This window comes from Camarhynchus parvulus, chromosome 3 (genome assembly GCF_901933205.1).
Source record: "Camarhynchus parvulus chromosome 3, STF_HiC, whole genome shotgun sequence".
Lineage (NCBI taxonomy): Eukaryota > Metazoa > Chordata > Aves > Passeriformes > Thraupidae > Camarhynchus > Camarhynchus parvulus.
Genome location: NC_044573.1, coordinates 77,634,470 through 77,656,283, shown reverse-complemented (window position 1 = coordinate 77,656,283; position 21,814 = coordinate 77,634,470). Strand labels below are relative to the sequence as shown.

The following is a 21,814-nucleotide window of genomic DNA, read 5'->3' as shown; positions in this document are numbered from 1 at the left end:
GGCAGCTGGTACCTGGCTAAATCACATACAATGTCAGCCATAGCCGTGCAGAGCAGTGGCAAGAGGCTTCCCAGCTGCCTAACACAGGCAGGGAACATTTTGATCAGCCCCTCTTGACCCTGCAGCTAATGCAGGCCAGAGAATCTGCTTTGGTAATTTGTGTAGCAGGCTTGTACCTTTGGCCTGAGGCTGGAGACGATGTCAAACATCTGCTGCTGGACTCCTGAGGGTGACGTCAATGCTCTTTTGTCCCAAGTCTGGTACCAGCTCAGCTGCATCCATCTCTCCCAAAGATAAATTGTACTTTATTGTGTGGTATTGCTCAGGACAGAAAAAACTCATTAGATACCAGCAATTCAGCACTACACTCATAGTAATAAATAATGACCAGAGTAGCATTTTTTCCTCCTTTTCACTTTTTCTTTCTTTTCTTCCTTTCTGCTGGTGCACAGACTCTCAGGAAGAATGAAGGAGCTGGTAGGATGGCCAAGGATGGTTGCAGAGGGTCCCTATGCATTACTGGGGACAGTATCAATAAGCCAGGGCAGCACAAATGTGCTCTGCCTTGCTGCAGTCCCCCTGGTATCCTCTGCCCAAGCAGGGTGATTTTCTGCAGAAACAACAGCAGTGGGAAAAACTCAGGGCCTCTCCCAGGTCATGTCTTGGGGTGCATCCAAGGGCACACCCAGCTTAAGCTGTCCAGCCCTGGGTAAGGGGTGAGCTCCATGCATGCAATAGGCACTGTAAGACATCTGTATCCAGCCTTCCTTGAGCCACGGGATGCTTCTCTGGTCGGGAGTGCAGGGAGCTGGGCAAGGCTGGACTCATCTCCTGCAGAGGTTTCAGGGAGCCCTCACTCTTCCAGCCTGCCCTTATCTCTCATCGGCTGCAGACACTTCAGGGAGTCTCTGTTGAGTCCTACAAACCCCTGGACTTGGTGGCATTGGGCAGAAGAACACTGGGAGCTGCTGGCAACCCACCTGGAGGGATGCACCCTGGGCAGGTGTACTGGGCCTCTCTGCTCTGACCTCTTCCCTCTCCACCATCTTTCCCCAAGCTCAAAAGCCAAAGGTTTAAGGAGTTATGTTTTCCCTGCAAGCTCTGTTTCCCTCTCAGCTTGCCTCAGTGCCAGTCAATTTAGTTGCTGGTAATAAAGAAATTTCCTCTCTTCTCCCAGAAGTGTGGTGTGCGGGCAGTAAGCACAGCCTAGGGAAGGTCCCGGAGCTGAGGCCCTGTGCTGCTGAGGGGCACGCGGCAGCGGCCGGGCGCGCAGTGTGGGGATGGACGCGGCAGGCGCGGAGCAGCGAGGCTCTGGCGCGGGCCGCTGCTGCCATCTAGCCATGCTGCCGCTCAGCCCTCACCCATGCCGCCTTCTTCGGCTACGTCCTGCCCGCGGTACTGCTTTGCTGCAGCTTTCCTCTTCTGAGCCACCAAAAGAAGGTATTTTAAGGTCTCTTCGTTTGGCCCTCCCTTTGCAGGAGCGCAGCGGTAGCGGCTGCAGGGCCGGGCCGGGCCGTGCGGCAGCTCGGCGGCCACAGACGTGCGGGTCCTGGGCCCTGCTCCCCGCAGGCTCTGTGCGCCGCATCCTTCCTTCCTGACATTCACCTCTCCTGGGGGTGAAAGCTGGCATGGCTATTGGATCCAGCGGCTCTCCCACTGCCCTAAGGACACCACCAGCCTCCTAAACCTGAGGCTGGGAAGGCTTCTGAGCTTTTGAAGCCATTTGCTCCCTCCAAATGTCCACAGCTGTCCCAGGAGGAGAAGCAGTGATCAGTGCATTCAGCTGGGGACACAGGAAAACTGCTTTAGGAGGGTGAGAGGCCACCTTACAGGGGTCAGGGCTCCTGGGTGAGGAATCTTCACGCCATGGAGCAGGATGAGACTTTTCCCTTTGTTCCAGCAGCGACGCTGTGTCTTTGGTTTAACATCCATTACCAGTTCTTTCCCGCTACTTTTTAATTTTTTTGAGGCAGCACTGGGTCCTCTCCCTTCAGCAGCTGCTCAGAGGCTGCTGCCCAGTTTAGATCCATTTTAGCCCTGGAGCACAAACCCTCACCAAGCAGAGCCCCACAGAGGGGCAGGCAGCCAAGGCTGGTAGTGCTGGCAAACCCTATTGCTGAAGTGAGGGAACTGCTCTGCAGGGCTCAGCCCCATGGCACTGCCAGACCCACTAGGGAGCAGGGTGATGCCAAGCACACTAGGGTAGGAAGGGACTTCAGGAGCTCTCTAGCCCAGGCTCCTGCTCCAAGCAGGATCAATTGCAAGATCAGCTCAGGGCTGATCTGTCAGGTCTCAAAAGCCTCCAGAGACGGAGCAACCCCAGTAGTCCTGGCTGTCCCCATGAAGCAAGTTTCTCCTTGCATCCAGCCTGACTTCCAGGTTTCAGCTGTTGTCCACTGGCACTTAACATCAGCAATCCTGGAAAGCTGCTCTACAGAAAGTGGCATAAATCAGTTCCATACACTTACTCAAAAAAACCCCCAAAGAACCAAAACAAAAAAAAAACACCTGACAACAGCAAACCTAAATTAACCCCAGCAAGAGAGAAGAATAAAAAACATCACAGAAGTAGCTACTGAAAGAACCAAGTTCCAGGAAACTGGAAGCTGACAGGACATTTGAGGTAACGGCCTTAATAAAAAATTAAACAAAACCCAGCTCTTCTGAAGTTTTCTGTGTATTAAAACCCTCACATCCTCTGTTTCCCATCTCTGTGAATGGATGGGATGAGAGCTTTGGCTGGGGCTTTTTTGAGCTGTGCAATAGCTTAATTATTACTTTGTACATACTTTTTCCGTGTACTTTCTTACTTGCATTTGTTCACTCTAGTAACATCTCACTCCTCCTGTGCTCTAACATCAGGAGTGTGGAACTCATTTGAAAGCTTCTCGTTTCACTCCTTTCCTCCTCCTTCCCTGGCTCTGACCGACTAAGTTTCTTGGATGCGTTTTTTTTGAGCTGAGCTCCATCTTGTGGGCTTTTCCGTGGCTAATTAGTCACCACGTCCTTATCTCTGGGAGGATCTCCCTTGGCTCCAGTCACAGAGGAACAACACCCTGCTTTGTTTGCGGCCAGCTATAATCATAGAATCAATCCCAGAGTTACAGAATGGCTTGGGTTGGAAGGGACCCTTGAAGACCAACTAGTTCCAACACCCTGCCCCTGGAAGGGACACCTTTCCACCAGACCAGGCTGCCCAAATAATCCACAGGGGACTGAAACCCAGATGGCAGAAGAAGGTGAGTCCCATAGTACCTGACCTGCGAGGAGTTTGGGAGCCGTTCTGGTGGGATGCAAGAGCAATCTCCCTCCCCAGAATGAGCAGTCTCTGGCAAGTTGGATTTTCTTTTGCTTTTCACTTCAGATGCTTTAATTGTTTAACACATGCTTTGACTGCAGAAAAGTGGGACAACCATTGCTCAGAAATATTTACTCAGCTGTTACTGTGAAATGCTGTTGCTACTGATGAACTATAGTTAACAGCAAGTAAATGGAGTTCTTAAGTAGGCTTTTTTTTAATCTAACAATGCAATAGGTTATTTTCTTCTTATCCTCACAGTAAGGGCAGCAGCACTTCTTACTGAAAACTGCATCCGTGTTATCTTGTTCCAAGCATTGCAATCCTGTGCTTTGCAAGATTGCCGGTATCTTCTTTTTTCCAGCTAGTGAGCTTAGTAGCCAAATACAAAAGATGATGCTTATGCCAACTGAATGTCCAAATCCTGTTCTCACACAGTAAGGAAATGCTGTCTCAAGGTAGCTTAAATAATACCTGTAAAATATTTTGGGAATTCTTTGTACTGAGCTGCTACACTTGCCCTTTCTCAGCTCCTTGCTGAGAAACTCAATGCTTGCTGACTTCTCAAGGTACTCTGAGCCTCCTCATCCCTAGCAGTGATAAGGTGTTGGTAGCAACCCAGCTGGAAGCTCTGGTCTCTGCATCACTGTTCTGAAAGTGTCTCTGCCTTTCTCTCCCTTCCTGAACTGCTGCCCAAGCCTTGCTGGCTGCTCTCTGGACTGGAACATGGCAGCTGGCTCCATGCCACAAAAGCAGGCTGAACCAATTAGTCCTTTGCAAAGCACTTAAGAGAGCATTAACTGAAGAAACTGTAACTGGAAGGCACTTCTTTTTTTGTGGGAATACTGTGGGTAAGACTGGGATCAAGTCTTTAAAATGAGTGAGAAAAAGAAGGGTTGGATTCAGCATGCTAATGCTTTTGTCTTCAGGCAAAGACTAACACATAGAGGAAAATTGTTGCTGCAGTATAAGCATCAAAAAACACATTCAAATAAAGGGTCTAATATTTACTGGACTGTAGCAATACTTGCAAGACTGCATGGACACAGAAGACTGCAGTGTGCTCCCTTAAGGGAGCTCCCTTTGTTTGCCAGTGATTTCCCTGTAACACTTGTGACTTCTCTATGCTGAAGTGGAGGGGACTCAAGGAGCCAGTGTTGTTCATGCCCAAAGGGCTCACCTTCACCCTCAAACTCATCCTGCAAAGGGCATCTTGGTGGCTGTGCCCCCCTGGGTGCTCATCATCAGCTTTCCAAAAGTGGCACCACCATGGTTGAGTTGCTCTAAACACCTGTACTGAGAACTACAAAACCAACTGAAGAGCAAGAGCAAAACTTGCCAAAACCTAAGTCCCAGTCCCAATATATGCTCCCTACTCTCAGTGTATTTTTAGGGTGGTCAAGTACAGTGCTTTAATGAGCTTAAGTCAAATTTGAATTGCAGGCATTTGTGACCATGGGTCCTGAAACCAGACCATGACCATGGAGATACCAACTGCCTTCAAACTGTAAAGAAAGTCAGGTGATGCAATCAAAACCAGGGACACTCTCCAAAGCAAGTCTCTCTCACTTTTTTTTGTACTGATCAGTGCTTGTTTCAAGAGAAAACTGAAAAATAATAATTATTGCAAATGATCAATGACATTTTTCTTTTTGTCGAATAATATTCATCTTGCAATACTTGTGATAATAACGATTTTTTAACTTTTTTTTTTTTGTGGAAGAGGGTTGGTTTTGATCTGGAAATCTTGCTGCAAATTGATGCTGTGTTTAGCTATAAAACACCTATTTAAAGGATAGTAGTTTCTGGGGATGAGGTCTGTGGCAAAAGTGTTCCCTTCAGCAGCACCAGGTTTGTTTCTGCTCCTGCAGGTGGAGTCATGGGGTCCCTGCTCTGTGCTGCTCCCAGCTCTGGGTTTCTCTGCTGGTGAAAGTGAGGCAGCAAAATTGACTCTGCCATGGCACTGACACTGTCTGCAAGGCCTATGTGGTAGCCTAGAAGACAGCAGCTTAAAAAGTAAAACATGAGTTAAGTGGTCACGCAGTAAGACAAGGGATCTCTGCCCTGTGGTACGCTGCCATCAGCAACTTCCCCTTGTCCCTTACCACCTCTCACTCTGTGTCAGTATTCTCCAAGCTCTCCTAAAACATTTCCACCTTTGATTTTCCATCTGATGTAATTCCAGAGGATGAGTGTCTCTCAGCTTTTTTTGGTATATGAAACTACCTCTGCACCAAAGAATGTCAGCTGAACTCCAGTACAGGACATGTATGGCTACATGGGGACTCAACTCAAGTTAGATCTCAAGTATCTTCACTATACACAAAAGAAATGAGGCGATGAGAAGCCATCTCAGGTAGATGTCTTGGTATTTTTCTCAAATATTACTTTTGTTTTACATGTGTGATCCCAAGAGAATTGACATCACCATCACTGGTGCCACTGAGTGGAGTGAGCACCAGGGACATTTGGAGCAGGGATGCCACAGTCCCTGCTAATGTGCCAGCAAAGCCCACAGTGAGACAGACAGAGCACCATACAGAGCAAGGCTAGCAAGGAGCAAGCTGAAAGGCATAGGCTATTCTTGGCTCCTACTTTAATATTTGTTGAGCTAATTACATCAGACAGATGCAGCTGATCTCAATTTTTCTGGCACGCAGCTCCTCCCTTCCTCCTGTATCAGACAAGCCTGCCCCAGGGAGGAATAATTAAGATGTGCAGTTAGAACAACTGGATATTATTAATAAACACAGCAAAACAGAGCAAAGGCTTTAATGTCCCAAAAGGCCATCAAGGGGAGGTCAAATTAAACCATACGAGCTCACTGCTTACTTTGTTACGTCTTTGCTGTCCTACATGGTCCTCACTTCAGCAATAAACAAATTTCCCTACTGTGGATTGTAGGGAATACCCATGGTCACCCTATGACCAAATGCTGTCACTTGGGGTATTTTAAAGTCAATTAACAAATGGACAACTAAGATTCCATGGAAGCCAGGAGCCAGGCAGCCATGAGATGAAGTATCCCAAAGCCCAGAACATCTGTTCAGCAAAACTTGAGAAAGTTAAGTCTTAAAGACACACCAGCATTATTGTAAAGACTTACGACTCCCAGAAAGTACTAAAAGTCCCTTAGCAAAATTCATTGGGGTTTTTTTATACAGAAGATGCTTCAGATTAGCTGTTTTTAAACACTTGACACAGTTGTTAGACATGGCTTAGAGAACATCAGCCAAATCTATGACATACCAGCCATAGGAGAGAAAGGTAAAGAACTACAGTCAGCTACATCTCTTTTGGGGAGCATTATATGGATCAAAATGCTGGTTAGCATGTTTCTACAGTCCTGGCCTCCAGTAGAGATGTAAATTTTTGATTTTTGAGATAAAACCTAATGAAATAGCTGAAATAACCAATCAAGTGAAATGCAGATGAAGAAATTAATTGCCAGCCTGCCAACTTCTCAGTGAAGCTCACTAATTAGTTTCCATTAGTGATTGCCTTCAAACTACCTCCTGGACATGGTCTCCACTAGCTGCGAGTAGGGGAAGACAGACTGTGCCCATCAGGACAGTAATTGCTAGTGCAGGTATCACATAAAGCCTCACTACAACTGAACTTCCTTCTGACTCAAAACAGCCCCAGCCCTCAAACAAGGCACTTAGAAAAAGTAGCTACATGTCCTTTACACAACTGCAGCTCCTCAGAGTATATTTGCTGTACACCTGTTCAAATGCACTTAGCTTTGGCAGAGCAAGATGTGGAATTGTTACAGTATTAACATTTGGTTACCATTTACTACCTCCGTTTACAGAGGTAATGCAAGAATCATTAAATTTCCAGTTGAATTTGGAGAAGCTAAAGGAAACCCTGGTTTGGATGCAGTGAGTTTCTATGAGCTTAAGGCTATGGCTCCACTATGTGAATGTACTGAAGTCTGCCATATGCATAAGAATAAGGCAAGTACTATTTTAATCACAAGCTTGAAGCTGGGAATAAAGCAAATAAAGTCACTTGGGATGCTTCAAGAGACTCAGGAATGAGGTACCATCACTCTTGTTTACCCTACTAATTCAGCTAATGGAGTGTTTCTGCTGGAAGCACAGAACGGAGGTTAAGCATTGCCTTTCAGAGCTGCTTGTACACAGCTGAAAAACAGCTTTATTTCTCTTCTTGCTGGTGTCACTGTTTCTATCAGCAATGCCAACCTTTGGACAACCTTCCAAACTTTAACACTTACTCCAAGTTAGCTTAAGCTTTAAGTATTTACTCAATACACCACAACATCTTTACACATCAGGCATTTGCTATGGCATGCCTGCAGTCTAGGACCCTTTGGCAAATAGATCAAATCCACCTGTAGGACCAATTAGTTTATCAGAAACATTCTCTAATTTTAGTGCAAAAAAAGTGGCAGCAAACTAGCACAGGTTAAACATAAGTCAGAATTCTCTGTTTCAATAAGCAGAGTATTTTATCACCAACACCCCCTGTATTAGTTGACATTAAGTAGTAATACTAGGACCTATCACATTTAATCTGAAGGCAGAAGGGTAGCATATCTTTTCATAACATTAAATAAGAGCTTCTAATGGTATTGCACATACAAAAATATGTCAAGTCCCATTTCTTATCTCTTTTATAATAAAGCTGTAGGCAACACAGGGCAAGGAGCCTGTCAGGCACAGTTTCAGCTTCCTGGGTTTTCCTGCACCATGTTTTAGTTCTGGCACACATAAGGAATGTGCCACCCGTGGAGCCTGTGCTCTGTTCTCTCATTAATGACTAGATATGTTTATAAACAGCCACCAGTGCTGGCCACAGCACTTGCAGACTAACTTGCAGAAAACCAGCACTGCACTGAACCCGCAATATGCAACTTGGTACACACATGTTCAGCAGCGAAAAACAAATGTGAATTCACAAGAGTTCACAGAGTATTCACTTAGTTGACTGTCAACTTTCTTCTAATCACATATGAAAAAAGACAATTCCATTTCCCTACCCCTTGAGGGGGTTTTCCTTCACTTCAGTTGAGAGAGCAAGGGTAGGGGAGATCCATTTATTAGTAAGTTCTGGGCTTGCAGCATCTGGTCTGCCCTCACATATGCTGTAAGAGCCATCTATGACACATTAATTTTCTACAGATTAATGAAACACAGGGCCAATTATTTCAATATACTTTATTTTAAAACAGGTAGGTCACAAAGCACTAAGCTTAGCCCGTTCTGCCATACACAAGCTACAAATACTTGTTTGACAGTTGAGGGTCAGTCTTTAGTAGCATACATGAAAAGTGAATAAAAATCCATATAAAACAATATTCAAATAGTTTCCATAGGAACACAGATAATTGTGACCCATCTCCTAGTCATTTTTCTTGCATTTATGCCAAACCTAAATGTTAAAAAAAACACTTAAAAATTCTACCAAGAATTAAGTTAACAGTCCCCCAAATGCCCTAAATTCAATGACTAACCTTGCACTTAGTTACTAAATATTACCTATACATTAATACTAGCTGAAGCACAAGTGGCTGGATATTCAATTCCACTTTCCCAGGCACAAGAGACTGGCAGACTAGCAACATCCTGCTCCTCCACCTCAGCTAGGAACCCTTGCTCCTTGATCTGCTGCATTAGTTGCCTAGAAAGAAAAAAAAATAGAGAGTCAAAAACTGTTTCACTGCAATCTATCTAAAAATGTAAGATACATACATTTTTTTTAATTGTCAGTAAGTATGAAATTAATTCTTTATGCATCATCTACAATCCTGATATTATCATAGAGGAAAAAAACCTAAAAATAATAAAAGCAGAATCCATGCAGGTCACTTGTGGCTGGGTAGGCCTTGAGGTAAGCACCAATACCAAGCCAATTTTACCATCTCTGTGTAGGATTTAGATTTGCCAAGATTCACCCACACAGTTGCATCTGTATACCTCATGCTATACAGATTTACTGACTTAGTGCTCAATAGTTCAGAATTTCAGATGTGAAAATCCCTGACAACTTGACTGTCACTTATCCCACACCCTGACATTACTGGGTAACTTGAATCAAGAAAAGGTATGGATAACAGACTAGGAATATAGAGGAGCTGACCAGATTAGTAAGAACCAAGCAACTCCTTCCATGTTCAGACAAGAGCTGTACCAAAACACAACCTCATAAGAACTTCAGTTAACTGAGTTTTTGGACTTAGTTCATAGATTCATAGAAAACTTTGGATGCAGCCCAGGACACATTGGGCTTTCTGGGCTACAAGGGCACATGGCTGGGTCAAGCCCAGCCTCTCACCCACAACACCCCCAAGTCCTTCTCAGCAGGGCTGCTCTGGATCTGCTCATCCCCAGCCTGGATTCATACAAGGGGTTGCCCCCATCCAGCTGCAGCACCTTGCTCTTGGTCTTGTTGAACCTCATGAGATTCCCACAGTCCCGCTTCTCAAGCCTGTCCCTATCTCTCAGGTGTGGGGTGGCATCCCATCCCTCAGATGTGTCAACAGCAACACTCAGCTTGGTGTCACCTTATAGTTCTAGTTATCTTAGGTATGCAAGAAAAACAGTTGTGCCACTGCATGGCTCCTCATGTATTACTGGTTTTTACTTAGACATATGTAATCATCTTGTCCTTTATCTTTCACAGTTTCTAGTCACAAATTTAGTTGTTCACCTCTAGAATATGTAGATGACATTCCAAAATACTTTTGCCTGTCCTAGAAAGATCTGCAGCATAATCTCATTGATGCATGCCTCTCAGTTAAAGGCCAGCCTTTATCACAGAATTCTCTTGCCAAAACAGAAAACACACATAGGCTTGAAAGAGGGCTGTGCTGTGGCCTTGGATTACAGTTATGTTTGCATAATTAAGCTCAGCATGCCTCAGACCAAGTATTAAATTTTAACAGCAACCTAGTGATAGAGTGAGAAAAAGCAAATTATTCTCCCACAGAGCCATTTTTAGTTGAATTAGACAGAGTTTTGGAGTGTTAAGGGAAGTCTAAAGGCTTAATGTGTTTTGAAAAATGCTTCAATCGACTGGAGGTTTTACTAAGGGAAAGAAAAAATAAAAGCCCTGCTTATACCAGCAAGGTTAGTAGAAGAATAGAGGAAGCTTCCTCTTACTTTTATGTCAGGAATTCCCCTGAACTTAAAGATTTTCAATAAATTCAAAAACAACCCAATAGTAGAGCTAATCATGCTTCAGGGTAACACTTCTGCCCAAAAGTCCTCTGCCAGTTCAGCAGGCAGGTACCAGTAGAGAGGCAAGGGCTTCCTCTTACAGGAAACCCCACTTTTACAGAAGGGGCAATCCATTAACCTGTGTTGCAATGCAGAGCACACAGGTTACTTTAAACTGTTGCAGTTTCACAGTATCCTTGCACTTAAAAGGTAGTCCAGCTTTCTTTACTTACCTGCTTAATAACTTCCCATGGAGATCTAGCACTCTGCACTGAGCCAGAGCTCAACCTAAACCAAGGAATAGCTCTCAAACAAACACAGAGATCATACTGTGAAACAACACTGTTGAATATCCCTGCATCCTGCACTAAGCTACTAATTTAGAAGACAACATATTACAACTGTGATTGACTGGTCTCTGATTACAAATCACAGAAGTGAAATGTAAAGAATTCATAATGATACTGTATGTTGTGCAATAGTGAAAACACTAGCTAGAATCCAGATTAATGAAGTCTCCTAACATTGCCCCTTTAAAAGCATATTTCCTGTAAGCATATACAACAGAGAAAAGTAATTAGTAGCATCAGCATTTTTCTAACCACACAAAAGCTTTCAGAAGCACTGCCTTCTTCCACACCAGGGGGTTTTTCAAGAGCTGTGGCACCAAAACTACCTTTGCTTGCTAAGGGGTAGCCAACTGATACAAGCTATTATTACAGTGATCTCAGACGTACTGATGGATCAAGATACTCAGTTACTAACCATGCTGGTCTTGACATCACATAGTGTATTGTTGGCCTCTGGAATCCATTGAAAGTAGAAGCTGCTGCAACAGTATAGGCACCCATGTTTTCAAACAGGATCCAGTCACCAACTTGCAGCTCGGGCATGTTGAACCTCTCAACAATCCGATCTAAGCCATCACACGTTGGTCCCCAAATGCTGCAGGAGTAGCAGCTGTCATCTGGCTTAGGCCGCTAAAGAAGAGAGTGGAGTTTAATTAGTTGACTATCAAACCAGAACTTCCAGAAGCAATATCATAGTGTAACATTTCCCCTCTGAAGAAAAGGAAGAGCTGCTTGCAGGTTCTTCACCTCTGGCTTTGAGTTAATTCCACTGCGTGCTTCATAAGTTAAACGCCAGTCTGGCAACATGAAGGGAGCAGTGAACTGAGAAGTGACTGCTGTGACAAGGATTCTCCTACACCCATGATATGTGACTAGTATGTGATATTTCTGAACAGGCGTACCTTTTGCAGGACTGGCTTAACATGTGCATGATCATATAAGATGCAGTTGAATGATCCATAGACCCCATCATTCACGTAGTACATAAGTGTTTTGTCATTTGCATCATCTTCATCTGGAAGAAGTCGAGACATCAGTGAGAAAAAGTCTTGGAAAGACACACACAATCGGCTAGATATAAGTCTAGGGCTTGATTTACATACCATCAGAACCTGTTTGCTCCTTTAACACAATTTTCTTTGCAATGATGTTGACTGCCAGTGTGAATGCTGATGCAACATAGTATCTTCCTGGTTCTGCAATAATATTTATTCCAGAATCTGAAGGGAAGTATTTATCCAGTGCTGGGTTGATTACACTTGTGATCTAGGGAAAAAATCAGATGCCAGTATTAGAATTTCAGCAGCTACTCAGGTGCTACCTTAGAAGTCTGAGATGAATTAAGACCCTCAAATTCAAAATTATATACTAGTGAAACATGTAACATCTATTAACATATATTGTAATTTCTATTGACTGCTTTTGCTTTTTTTCTTATTCAAAATCTTGTTTGCAATCAAATTTACTATATACAAAGCAACAAAAGCAGACACCACTTGCAGCTTAAAGTTTAAGTAACAAAGCAGGTCATGTTTGAGGCTGAAGGAAATCACCCCTCCTAGGCTCACTAAACCATCATTAATGCCCTGCAAGTCCCCACACTTCAAATCTGATTTGTAGTCCACTTGTAGTACTGCTACTTATGTACTATTCCACAGCTTACTAAATCCTAAAGATGTCATCTCATGGGATCATAAGCATACAGAGGGCTTTACCATCATACTTGAAATTCATTTGCCTTCATGAACAGTCATTTCCAGGTTCTGAGGTTATGCTGAAGCTGCCTCCAACCACAACATGACTGTGTCGTGTCATGGAGCCCAATGACATAATTTGCTTTTGATGCCTCACATGCCCATAGTGCACTACGAGAAGCCAGACTTCATTAGGAGCTACCAAAAGGGCTACAATATTAGCTCACACTGTAAGAAAACGTTTAATGTAACCTGCTGTATCCTTGTGTTAACATGTAACATTTAACACCTCCTTGGGTTAGAAGGCAAGGGGCTCTGACAACACTGCTTCAAGTGAAGTCCCAGCAATATTCAGTGCCCTTGTCTCTTCAGAAAGCAGAATGTTATTGCTGAGGTAATGCAGACTGGAAAACACTGAACAACTTCATTATCCAAAAGCTAGTCCTAAATCAAATCCGACACTGACCTCATATGCTGCCACCCCAAGGGGAGTATGGGTTCAGAACTACCCTTTCACCCTATTTAGGAGCAGCGCCAATCTATTCAGTCTCAAGTACAGCACCAACTGAAAAAAGTCTATGCCAGTAAGAATCAAGCCTGTAGTTAAAACTGGCTTTACTTTTTTGAGACTTCTGCATGTTTGTGCAGTCATTTAGCCATGTATCTAATGAGCTCATCTAATTTCTAGTTTTCAGATTAATTCCTCTTTCGCTCTTAATTACATTTCTGACCAGGCAGACACATTTTTTTGAATGTGTCTGCATACAAACAGAAAAAGCAAGATTTTATTTAATCCAGATGAACACTCAAAGCAGACTCCACAACCTGACAACTTCTTAGCAAAGCTATACCTCTTCGAATTTAAGCTTGACATCTTCAGAGCCAGGGAAGCCACCACCAATATCAAGCAGATACATACTGAAGCCAAGTTCAGCCTAAAATGAAATGAACAGCAACACTGTCAAGAAAAGTTTATAATTTATGTCAGTTTATAATTTATCATTTTAGCTTAAAAAGTAATGTGAAGTCATGTCATTAACACTTGAAACAGAGCTAACACATGTTCAAGTAACAGTAATTTGAGTTTGAGCTGCCAATTTTAGTTCTGCCAAGCTGGTCAAAGTAAGCTACCAGGACCTAAAAAATTCCAACAACATCAAGCCAGTGACTTAGCTAGCTTTTAACCCCATAACAGTTGTAAACTTCATTCAGTTTTGCCACAACAGTTGAGCAGTAGTTCCAGAGAAAGTAGAACTAGACTTACTCCCATATCAAACACACAGCGGGCATCAGAAATGGCTTGAACAAAGGTCTCTGGGTCTGTGCATCCACTTCCAACATGGAAACTACAAAAAGATACAAAATATCAGTTGCTATTTGGCAAATTACTCAAGAAGTTTTGTATAAACTCATGTCATCACATGCAAAGGCATCTCTATTGTCAGGCAGACCATTTAAAGGAAATTTATTAAGTCCAACTGTGTTTTGATACTGTCAGCTCACCTAACTCCAACAATGGCAAGGTCAAGCTCTTTTGCACGCTCCAGAAGAAGCCTGCTGGTCTTAAGTGTAGCCCCAAATTTAACACTCAGACGACAGACTGCTTTGGAGTCATCGGTGGTAATGCGCAAGACCAACCTAGAAACAGGACAAAATGAGGAGTTAAGTTTCAATATAACAGACATCATCACCAGGCAGGTATGATCTCAGAATGAGACTGAGCTTAAAGATACAAGCTACTCTGCTAGCTCTTCCTGAAGTGCTAGTAAACTGTACAAGATTAAATTTCAATGGTTAAAAGTATGTTTATTATTTCACAGTTTTGCAGATTACCTTAAACTAATGAAGAACAAGTTTCAGTTAAAGCAGATATTTCTGCATCTTGGGAACCCATGGAAGAATTATAGAACAATCAGCATTACTTACTTGGCTTTTGGATGGGCCCTTGCAACTTTCATTAGTTCTACTTCACTGTCAAATGTCATCATCTGCACACCACTGCTGGCAGCATGTTTGATTTGAGATACTTGTTTGCAGGGATTTGCATATATTATTCGCTCAGGAGGCACACCAATGCTCTGTACCAGTTGTATTTCAGTCTGAAGAAAGAACAGATTACACTTGTAGAAGATATTTCTAGATAGATGATTAATGTAATCAGAACTACAAAAGCAACACCACTCAGTTATGCTTAATTTTACACAAACATGGCTTGTAAGGCTGAACAGATATCAGCATCACAGACCAGAAGACAGTTGAGATCTCACCTTACTGGCACAATCAAATCCTGCCCCAAGAACAGCAAGTGTCTTCACAACAGCTTTGCTGTCGTTGCATTTTACAGCATAGAAGGGGGTCACCCGAGGAAGGGCCTTATGCCACCGCATGTGCTTCTTCACAATGTCCCCGAGGTCAGCAACATAGAAGGCATCTTTATCATCCTAGAGCAAACACACATCTTAACCTTACAAACAACAGATAACAGGATAAGCCTAGAGGTCAGCATTTGAGGGGGCTGTCTTGTGGATCATTTGCAAGGACAACTTGTTCTATTAGTTTATAAATTTGTAGCATCATGAAATGTAGTGGTTTTCCCATCATACTTACAGAAGATGACACTTCATTTATTTTTTGGTCAAGGATATCCTTGGCAGTAAAGCCTTCATCAAGGAAGGTCAACTCAAATTCTTCTTTGCTGAAGTTACTCATGACTTCCAAGATTTCAGGTTTATGTGAAATGACTCGGGTATGAAGTACTGAGGAAAAAAAAAGTTAATTACTTGAGTTCATATAGTTTACATTCAATACTTCACTCCAATTCATCCAGTCATTATACGACCACTACTTTGTGCTCATGAAATTTACAATTATACAGCTCCTACAGTGATCACTTCTAGCTGCATAGATTAGACACTTGCATAATGACAGAACAGATGTAATCAGAACCAAGGAAGCAAAATAATCTTGCTAGCTGGAAGGTAAGTTTTCCTCTGTTCAACAATTCTATGGTGTTCTGAATCTGCTCAAAGGAAAAAACTAATCAAATAAATACTGTCAGTTATTATTAGTCTGGCTCCCTGGAAGTTTCTGCTCTCTTTTCCTTCACATCAGAGCTATTAATATTATGGCTAGCATCTACTTATGACCTTTTTTTTTAACTCCCAAGCACCATTTTAGCTCACCAGATTCAGAAGAAAGCGTTTCCTTGTTATTGCCAACAGAATCCAAGACTACTGACTTCTGAGTAGTCAACTGTCATTAGGTCCAAGCCAGGTAAATATCTGGATTCTCAATACAGTTCAGACTGTGCATAAAGCAGACATGAGAACAGGGCTTTCCTTGAAGCTGCTCGGTTGGTAGTCAGAGCTTCCCTGTTCTACTCATGACCTCCAAGCTACATGAGAACCTCAGATGTCATGAGTGGCAGATACACACTTTGAGACTGGTTCCTAACTCTGACCTGCAGAAAAAGTCTTAACAGGGATCCCAATTAGCACTTTAGAACAGGATTTTACAAATCTTCATTGCTAACAGAAATCTACCTGCTAAGTAGAAAGTCTCTTGAGAACTAGAACTAAAGAGCAAAAGCACACTCCTCTGCCATCCATGACCCATGAAGTCCATGGGCCACGCTTTCACTGGGTAGCCCAAATACAGAAAAACAGCATTCTCCATCAAGCTGTTAAGCAAAGTGTGCTACCTTTCAAAGACCTCAGCACTGCAAGTCACTCATGTAATGGGATCCAGCCCCCTTCCTTCTCTCAGCAATTTTTACACTCAAACTAGTCATGCAGACTAGGACTGAAAATTATGCAAACTCTGAATTATTCACTAATATTGAGGTGTTATTGTTTCCTTTATTTTCAAAAAGTCTGGCTATAAAACAATTGAAAAAGGATGTTTTATAGCTGTCACAGTTTAACAAGACCAACAGAAAAAACCCAACAGAATCATTAATTCCATATATGTGTATAAAAACATTCATTGAATTTTATTGAATAACTTTGAAACGTCAGCAATTATACTTCATTTCAACCTTCAGAAACATATGGCAACAAGAACTACTTCATATCTTTTGATCATTTCTAACTTATCAGAGACAAATCAAATCTGAGATTCAAACTAGATTAAGCTTTGATTCTAATAAACCCAACAATCCACTGAACCTCATTCTCCTTCTGCTCTCATTCACGTGCAGTGATAATTCTACCACAAGCTGGATTAAAGTCTTCTCTTTAAAGCCTCTTTGAAGAGACCATAAGAAGCAGCAAATTAAACACTTCTCAGGAGGTGCTTGTTACTAAGGAGAAGTTGCATCTCATCATAGACTTGCAGCTTTGCAGAGAGCAGTTCAGGGACTTCAGCTGTGGTTAAGAGATGTGAACATCATCAGGAAGAATTTAGTTTAACCTCCTCTCTGCAGAGAACTGCATGAACAGCACTTTTCCTTTTAACATGTAAAAAGGAAATTACTTTTACTGGCCACAACAGATTCTGCTAAAAAGTTCTTGCTTTCCATCTCCACCTCACTGCATAATTTTAACTACAGTGTAATTACACAGCATATAGACAGAACACGATCATGTAGGTGCAAACTGTAGCCTCCCAAAGGATGTTTCTACTTGGACTGTGTGCAAAGTGTCTGCAGCTCCCCAGAAGAAAGGCAATTTATGCTCATTTAGAATTCGTTCTCCAGAGCATTTCCCTATTTAGCAGCTGTACTTAGGGCTGAGTCATGCCTGCAGGCTCGGTACTCAAACAGCGAAGCTGCGTCTAGAAAAGGCGCCCAAGGCGCCCCTGACTCCGGAGCCTGCAGAGCGCTGCGGGCTGCTCGGACGGGGCCGGCTGCCCTGCGCTCACCGACGCCTTCTCCCTGCAAAACCACACGGTCCCGCAGCAGAGCCCGACGCGGCCGAGCTGGGGCATTGCGGCATCCCGAGGGGCGCCTGTCAGCCCCGGGGTGCACCTTCACTACAGCTCACATCTCCCCGAGACGCCCGGGGAGCAGCGTTCCGCGGGAGAGGGGCTCGCTCCCCATCCCTCGGGGTATTCAAGGCCAGGTCGGACGGGGGTCTAAGCGGCCGGGTGTAATGGAAGTTGTCCCTGCCGTAGGGAGAGTTAGACCTGGATGGTCTTTAAGGTCCCTTCCAACCCAAACTGCCCCGTGATTCTCTGATCGGCTCCCGGCCCAGGCCAGCGCCCGCCGGGTGTGCAGGGGGGCAGCGCCCCGGCGCCGCTCGGCCCAAGGGCGAGCCCGGCCGTCTCAAGCCCCGTTCCTGCCACGCACCTGCCTTTCCCCACCCCGGAAACAGCCCGGCGGCCACGGCGGGGCCGTCCCTTCCCCCGCTGCTGGAAAGCGCCGCTAATGCTCCCCAGGCGAGCCGGTCTGGCCCGCGTACAGCCGCCCGGAGCCTCCCGCCTCCCCACCGGGGCCGGGGATTCCCCGCGCCCGGCGGCAGCACCGGCGCCCAGCCCGGGCCGCGCCGCTTGCCAGCGGCCCCGCAGACACGTGGCTCCGCGCCGGCCGCTTCCGCCGCGGCCCCGCCGCCCGCCCGCTCCCCGGCACATCCCGCCGCCCGCCTCACCTCGCAGCGGTGGCGGAGCTGCTGTCAAGCCTCGCGGCGGCCGATCCCCTCGCTCCGAGCCGCCTCCCCCTCCTCCTGCGAGCCGGGCGCGGTGCGCGGAGCCGGGCGGGAGCGCCGGACCGGCTGAGGAGGAGCGGGGCTGGCGGAGCGAGCGGGGCGCCGCAGCTGACAAAGCTTCGCCACGGCCGCCGCGCTCCTATTTATAGCGCCGCGGCGTCGCTGTGGCAACGCACCAGCTCAAACCAGCCGCGATCGGCTGGGACCGGGCGCGCTCCCACCGCCGCTATTGTGACGTACGGCCGAACATGCGCACGCCGCCCGGAGCCCCTCTCCTGCCCCGCCCGCCCCGGCCCCTGCCCCGGCCCCTGCCCCTGCCCCGGCCCCTGCCCCTGCCGTGCGTGCCGAGCCTCTGTGCGGGCTGTGTCCCTCCTGGGGCCCCTTCCCCCTGGCGCCGCCCGGGACGGGATCCACCTGCGGGGTGATGTGCGTGACCCCAGCGCTGCGGGCTGCCAGCAGGTGCATGGCGCCCGCCGTCCCTGCCGCCGATTCGGTACCCCCGGGTCGGTACCGCAGCCTTAGCGTGAAAAAGCGGCTGCAGGAGGCCGGAGGTTGCGGCTTCAAGCGATGCCTTTGGCAGATGTTGGAGGAAAGCCCTGCTGAGCCAGGGGACCCAGAGTGTGTCACACCCGGCGTGCCGGTGGGATGACAGAGCCATCCGATTTGTGCGGCTCTCGCAGCCGCTGTGCTCGGCACTGGCTGCTGTCCGCAGCGTTGCTGCCCCTGCCTGCATCTCTGACTACCGAGGGTGCTATCCAAAACACTTCTCGTAACACTGACCAGAGTTTTTCCATCCGCTCTTGTTCTGACACTGGTGGCTGTTTCCACTGTAAGGTTATTTTGTATTACTGGCTTGTTTTAGAAATGGGCGTCCAGGGTAAGAAGGTATCAATTGATCCTTTCCATCCAGTTTTGGTTTAGGCCTGAACGACTGTGCTTTCTGCCCTGGTCAGGACAGATGTTTTCTGCCCCTCTCCCCCTCTCTTTAAAAAGTTTAAGCCTCACCCCATGGTAGATGGACCAAGTCCCTGCCCTATGGACTGAGTTCCTACCCTGTCAATGTTTGTGGGAGGATGGAGCTGCCCTTGCCATGCTGAAAAAGTGATTTTTACACCCAGACACCTCTGGAGCATTTATAAGAGAGGCAAGGAACCTTTCTGCAGCCCTTGCTGCAGGACAGAGCTCAGGGTGCTCCTGCTCCCTATCTCCAAGTCACCGAAGGCTCTTTTAATGGCTTTATGAAAGTAGATATCTGGGCAGCCCCTACCCTCCTGCAGAGCTGTGAGTGAGCACTGCAAGGGAGAAAACCCTCTGTCCTACATGGGCAAAAGTGATGGGAAATGCTGGCTGCTGTGGGGTGTGGGATACTCTGTGGAGCAAAGCAAAATGTTGTGCTCACTGGCCTCAGAGGTTCCATCCTCCCACCTCTCCCACCAAGCTCAACCCACTGTATTTCAGGCAGCAGCAGATCAATGGGATGGCCTCACCCACCCCATGTCCCCTGCCTTCTGGAGCTGGGTTGGGGGTGGAGGACACCAGGCTGGGGCTGCAAAACAATCCCTTAAAGGATTGAAATACATGAAAACACCAAGATCAAGCAGATAATGAATAAAGGTGGATTGGGACACAGCCAAAAGAAATGTCATGGGACAGAGGTGCTGGTTTTGGTTAATTTAATGAAAGAAGGAACAAAATATCCTAAAGTACTTTAAATATATATATATACTTGATGTGTATGTATGTCATCACACATCCAGGCATCAATTACAGAAAGTTTTCTAAATTAGAGCAAGGAGTGAGGAAAACCATCCCAGTGTGTAGCACCTACATCAGCTGGTCCTAAGGACACTACCCCAATTCTGCTGCAGTGGGGCCACTGAACAAGCATTGTCTTTGCTGAGATAACTCATCAAAACCCCTGAGGAATTTCACACCACCTCCCCTGCCAGTTATCAGGACAAATAATGGAGTTCACATGCCTCTAGATTTGGCTCTGTGGGCAGCAGATATAATTTAATTTCATTTTTCTTCTGCTGACTGTGAATAAACGGGGATTGCAGAATCACAGAGTAGTCTGAGTTGGAATTAAGCCTTGGAAAAGCAGACAGAGAGGGAAGGGAAGGGCTGTGCTACCACCACAGGAGCCAGCTGCTCACTGAGCTGGCTCAAAAGCAGGGGCTGTGGTCCAGGTAATGACGATGACCATCACTTGGCCCCAGCACTCCAACACAACTCTGGTACTCTCCACCTTCTCCCCGCTGGCTGGGGCTGGAGCAGAGCCTGTGGCTGTCCCCAGGGGTGTCCCAGTTGACTGACCTTGGCTGGGGCAGGGGGACAGGGACCAGTGGGTAGCCACTGCCCTGGGGTGAGACAAAATGGAGCTATACCCAAGGCTGGGGAGCAAAGGCTGGGCTGCTGCAAGGGAGAGAGGTGACAAAAACAATCACAGGATGCAATTACTTGAGGAACTGATGCATTTTGCAGATACTTAATAGTAATGTTTTATCAGCTCCTCAAAATTATAAGATTACCAAGTATTTAATCCTCCTTCCAGTTCTTGTCTCTGGAGGATCCTTGAGAGCTGGTGGTGGCAAGGGCTGGCTTTGAGGAGCATAATGTTTGCAGGAGGTGCTCCAGTTCAGGGCCCCTGGGTCCCTGTGCCAGGGGACAGTCAAGAGCAGCTTTCAGGCATATCCAGGTACAAAAAAGGAGGCATGTCCTTTGCTTCCTGTTTCCTTTCATGCCCTGAGGGTCTGGCCAAGCTGTTCTGAAGGGCATGAGCAGCTGCTCAGCTCCACCAGTCACAGGGGCAGAGCAGATCCTGGGTGTGAAGAACTGGGGGATGCTCCTGCAGCTCTTGGCAAGTCACCACCAGTCTCAGACTACTTTATATGAAGCAGTTGCTTGGGCCAAAAACGTTTTCCAGAAGAGGGCACTGGAAAAGCGTTTGTTGGTAGGAGACTGTGGCCATATCTTCCTGATATTTCTCCTCCTCACTTTCTCTCCACACAGGGCCCTTGCTGCTGTGGATGGACAGGGGATGGGGAGGACTCTCTGATTCCCTATAGCTGTCAGTGTCTCCTACAGCTTGCAGGACAGCAGGAGCAGCCTGGTGGGCCCTCACCCTGCTGAATGATGGGTGTCCTAGGTCTTACAGACCCCTAACTTTGGGAGGAGCTGGAGCCAAGCCCCAGGTTCCTTGAGCTTTGGCCAGGTGGGGAGAGCTGCCCAGTGGGAGAGAGATGAAGTGGCCAGCACCACCACAGCAGCTGGAGAAAACCTCAAGGCAATGCCTGGCGTTTCTCAGCTGCTTTCCTTCGCTCTGAGCCTATCCGGGGTCTTTGTGCTTCTCAAGAAATTAAGCCCTGTGACAGCTCATGGGGGCTGGTAAATAGTACCTCCACTTTATGGATGAAAAAGTGACTCAGAGGAAGATTCAGTGACTTACCAAGGGTTGCAGAGAGTAAATTCCTGATAGGGGTGTGCTGAGATGTGGCCCGTGTGAGGTGGAGGTACTGTGTGGGCTGTGGGATGTGTGCATGGGGGAATCTCATGGGGCTACATCCAGCTCTCCCGGGGCAGCAGCCCTTCATTACCTTTCAGTCCATTGGCACAGGGAAAAGAAAACCTACAAATCACCCCTGTC

The 21,814-nt window shown here is 46.1% G+C and overlaps 1 protein-coding gene across 1 annotated transcript; it reads right to left on the bottom strand.

Moving 5' to 3' along the window:
- Positions 1–8,466: 8,466 nt before the first annotated feature.
- Positions 8,467–18,354, bottom strand: ODC1 (ornithine decarboxylase 1). The gene is made up of 11 exons (XM_030945444.1): positions 18,112–18,354; positions 15,134–15,282; positions 14,794–14,967; positions 14,453–14,625; positions 14,030–14,164; positions 13,791–13,872; positions 13,378–13,461; positions 11,936–12,098; positions 11,735–11,847; positions 11,248–11,462; positions 8,467–8,944 (listed from the first exon to the last, which is right to left on the bottom strand). The coding sequence occupies exons 2-11, from the start codon at positions 15,233–15,235 to the stop codon at positions 8,803–8,805; spliced, it is 1,383 nt and encodes a 460-aa protein (XP_030801304.1). The 5' UTR covers positions 15,236–15,282; positions 18,112–18,354; the 3' UTR covers positions 8,467–8,802.
- Positions 18,355–21,814: the final 3,460 nt, after the last annotated feature.

Bases quoted from the DNA above. Each gene is read 5' to 3' on its own strand.
- ODC1 (XM_030945444.1), bottom strand. From the start codon at position 15,235: ATGAGTAACTTCAGCAAAGAAGAATTTGAGTTGACCTTCCTTGATGAA. The intron at 14,968-15,133 runs GTAAGTATGATG...TGTTTGCTCTAG, and splicing joins TAAATGAAGTGTCATCTTCT to GATGATAAAGATGCCTTCTA. The intron at 11,463-11,734 runs GTACGCCTGTTC...TCTCTTCTTTAG, and splicing joins TTAAGCCAGTCCTGCAAAAG to CGGCCTAAGCCAGATGACAG.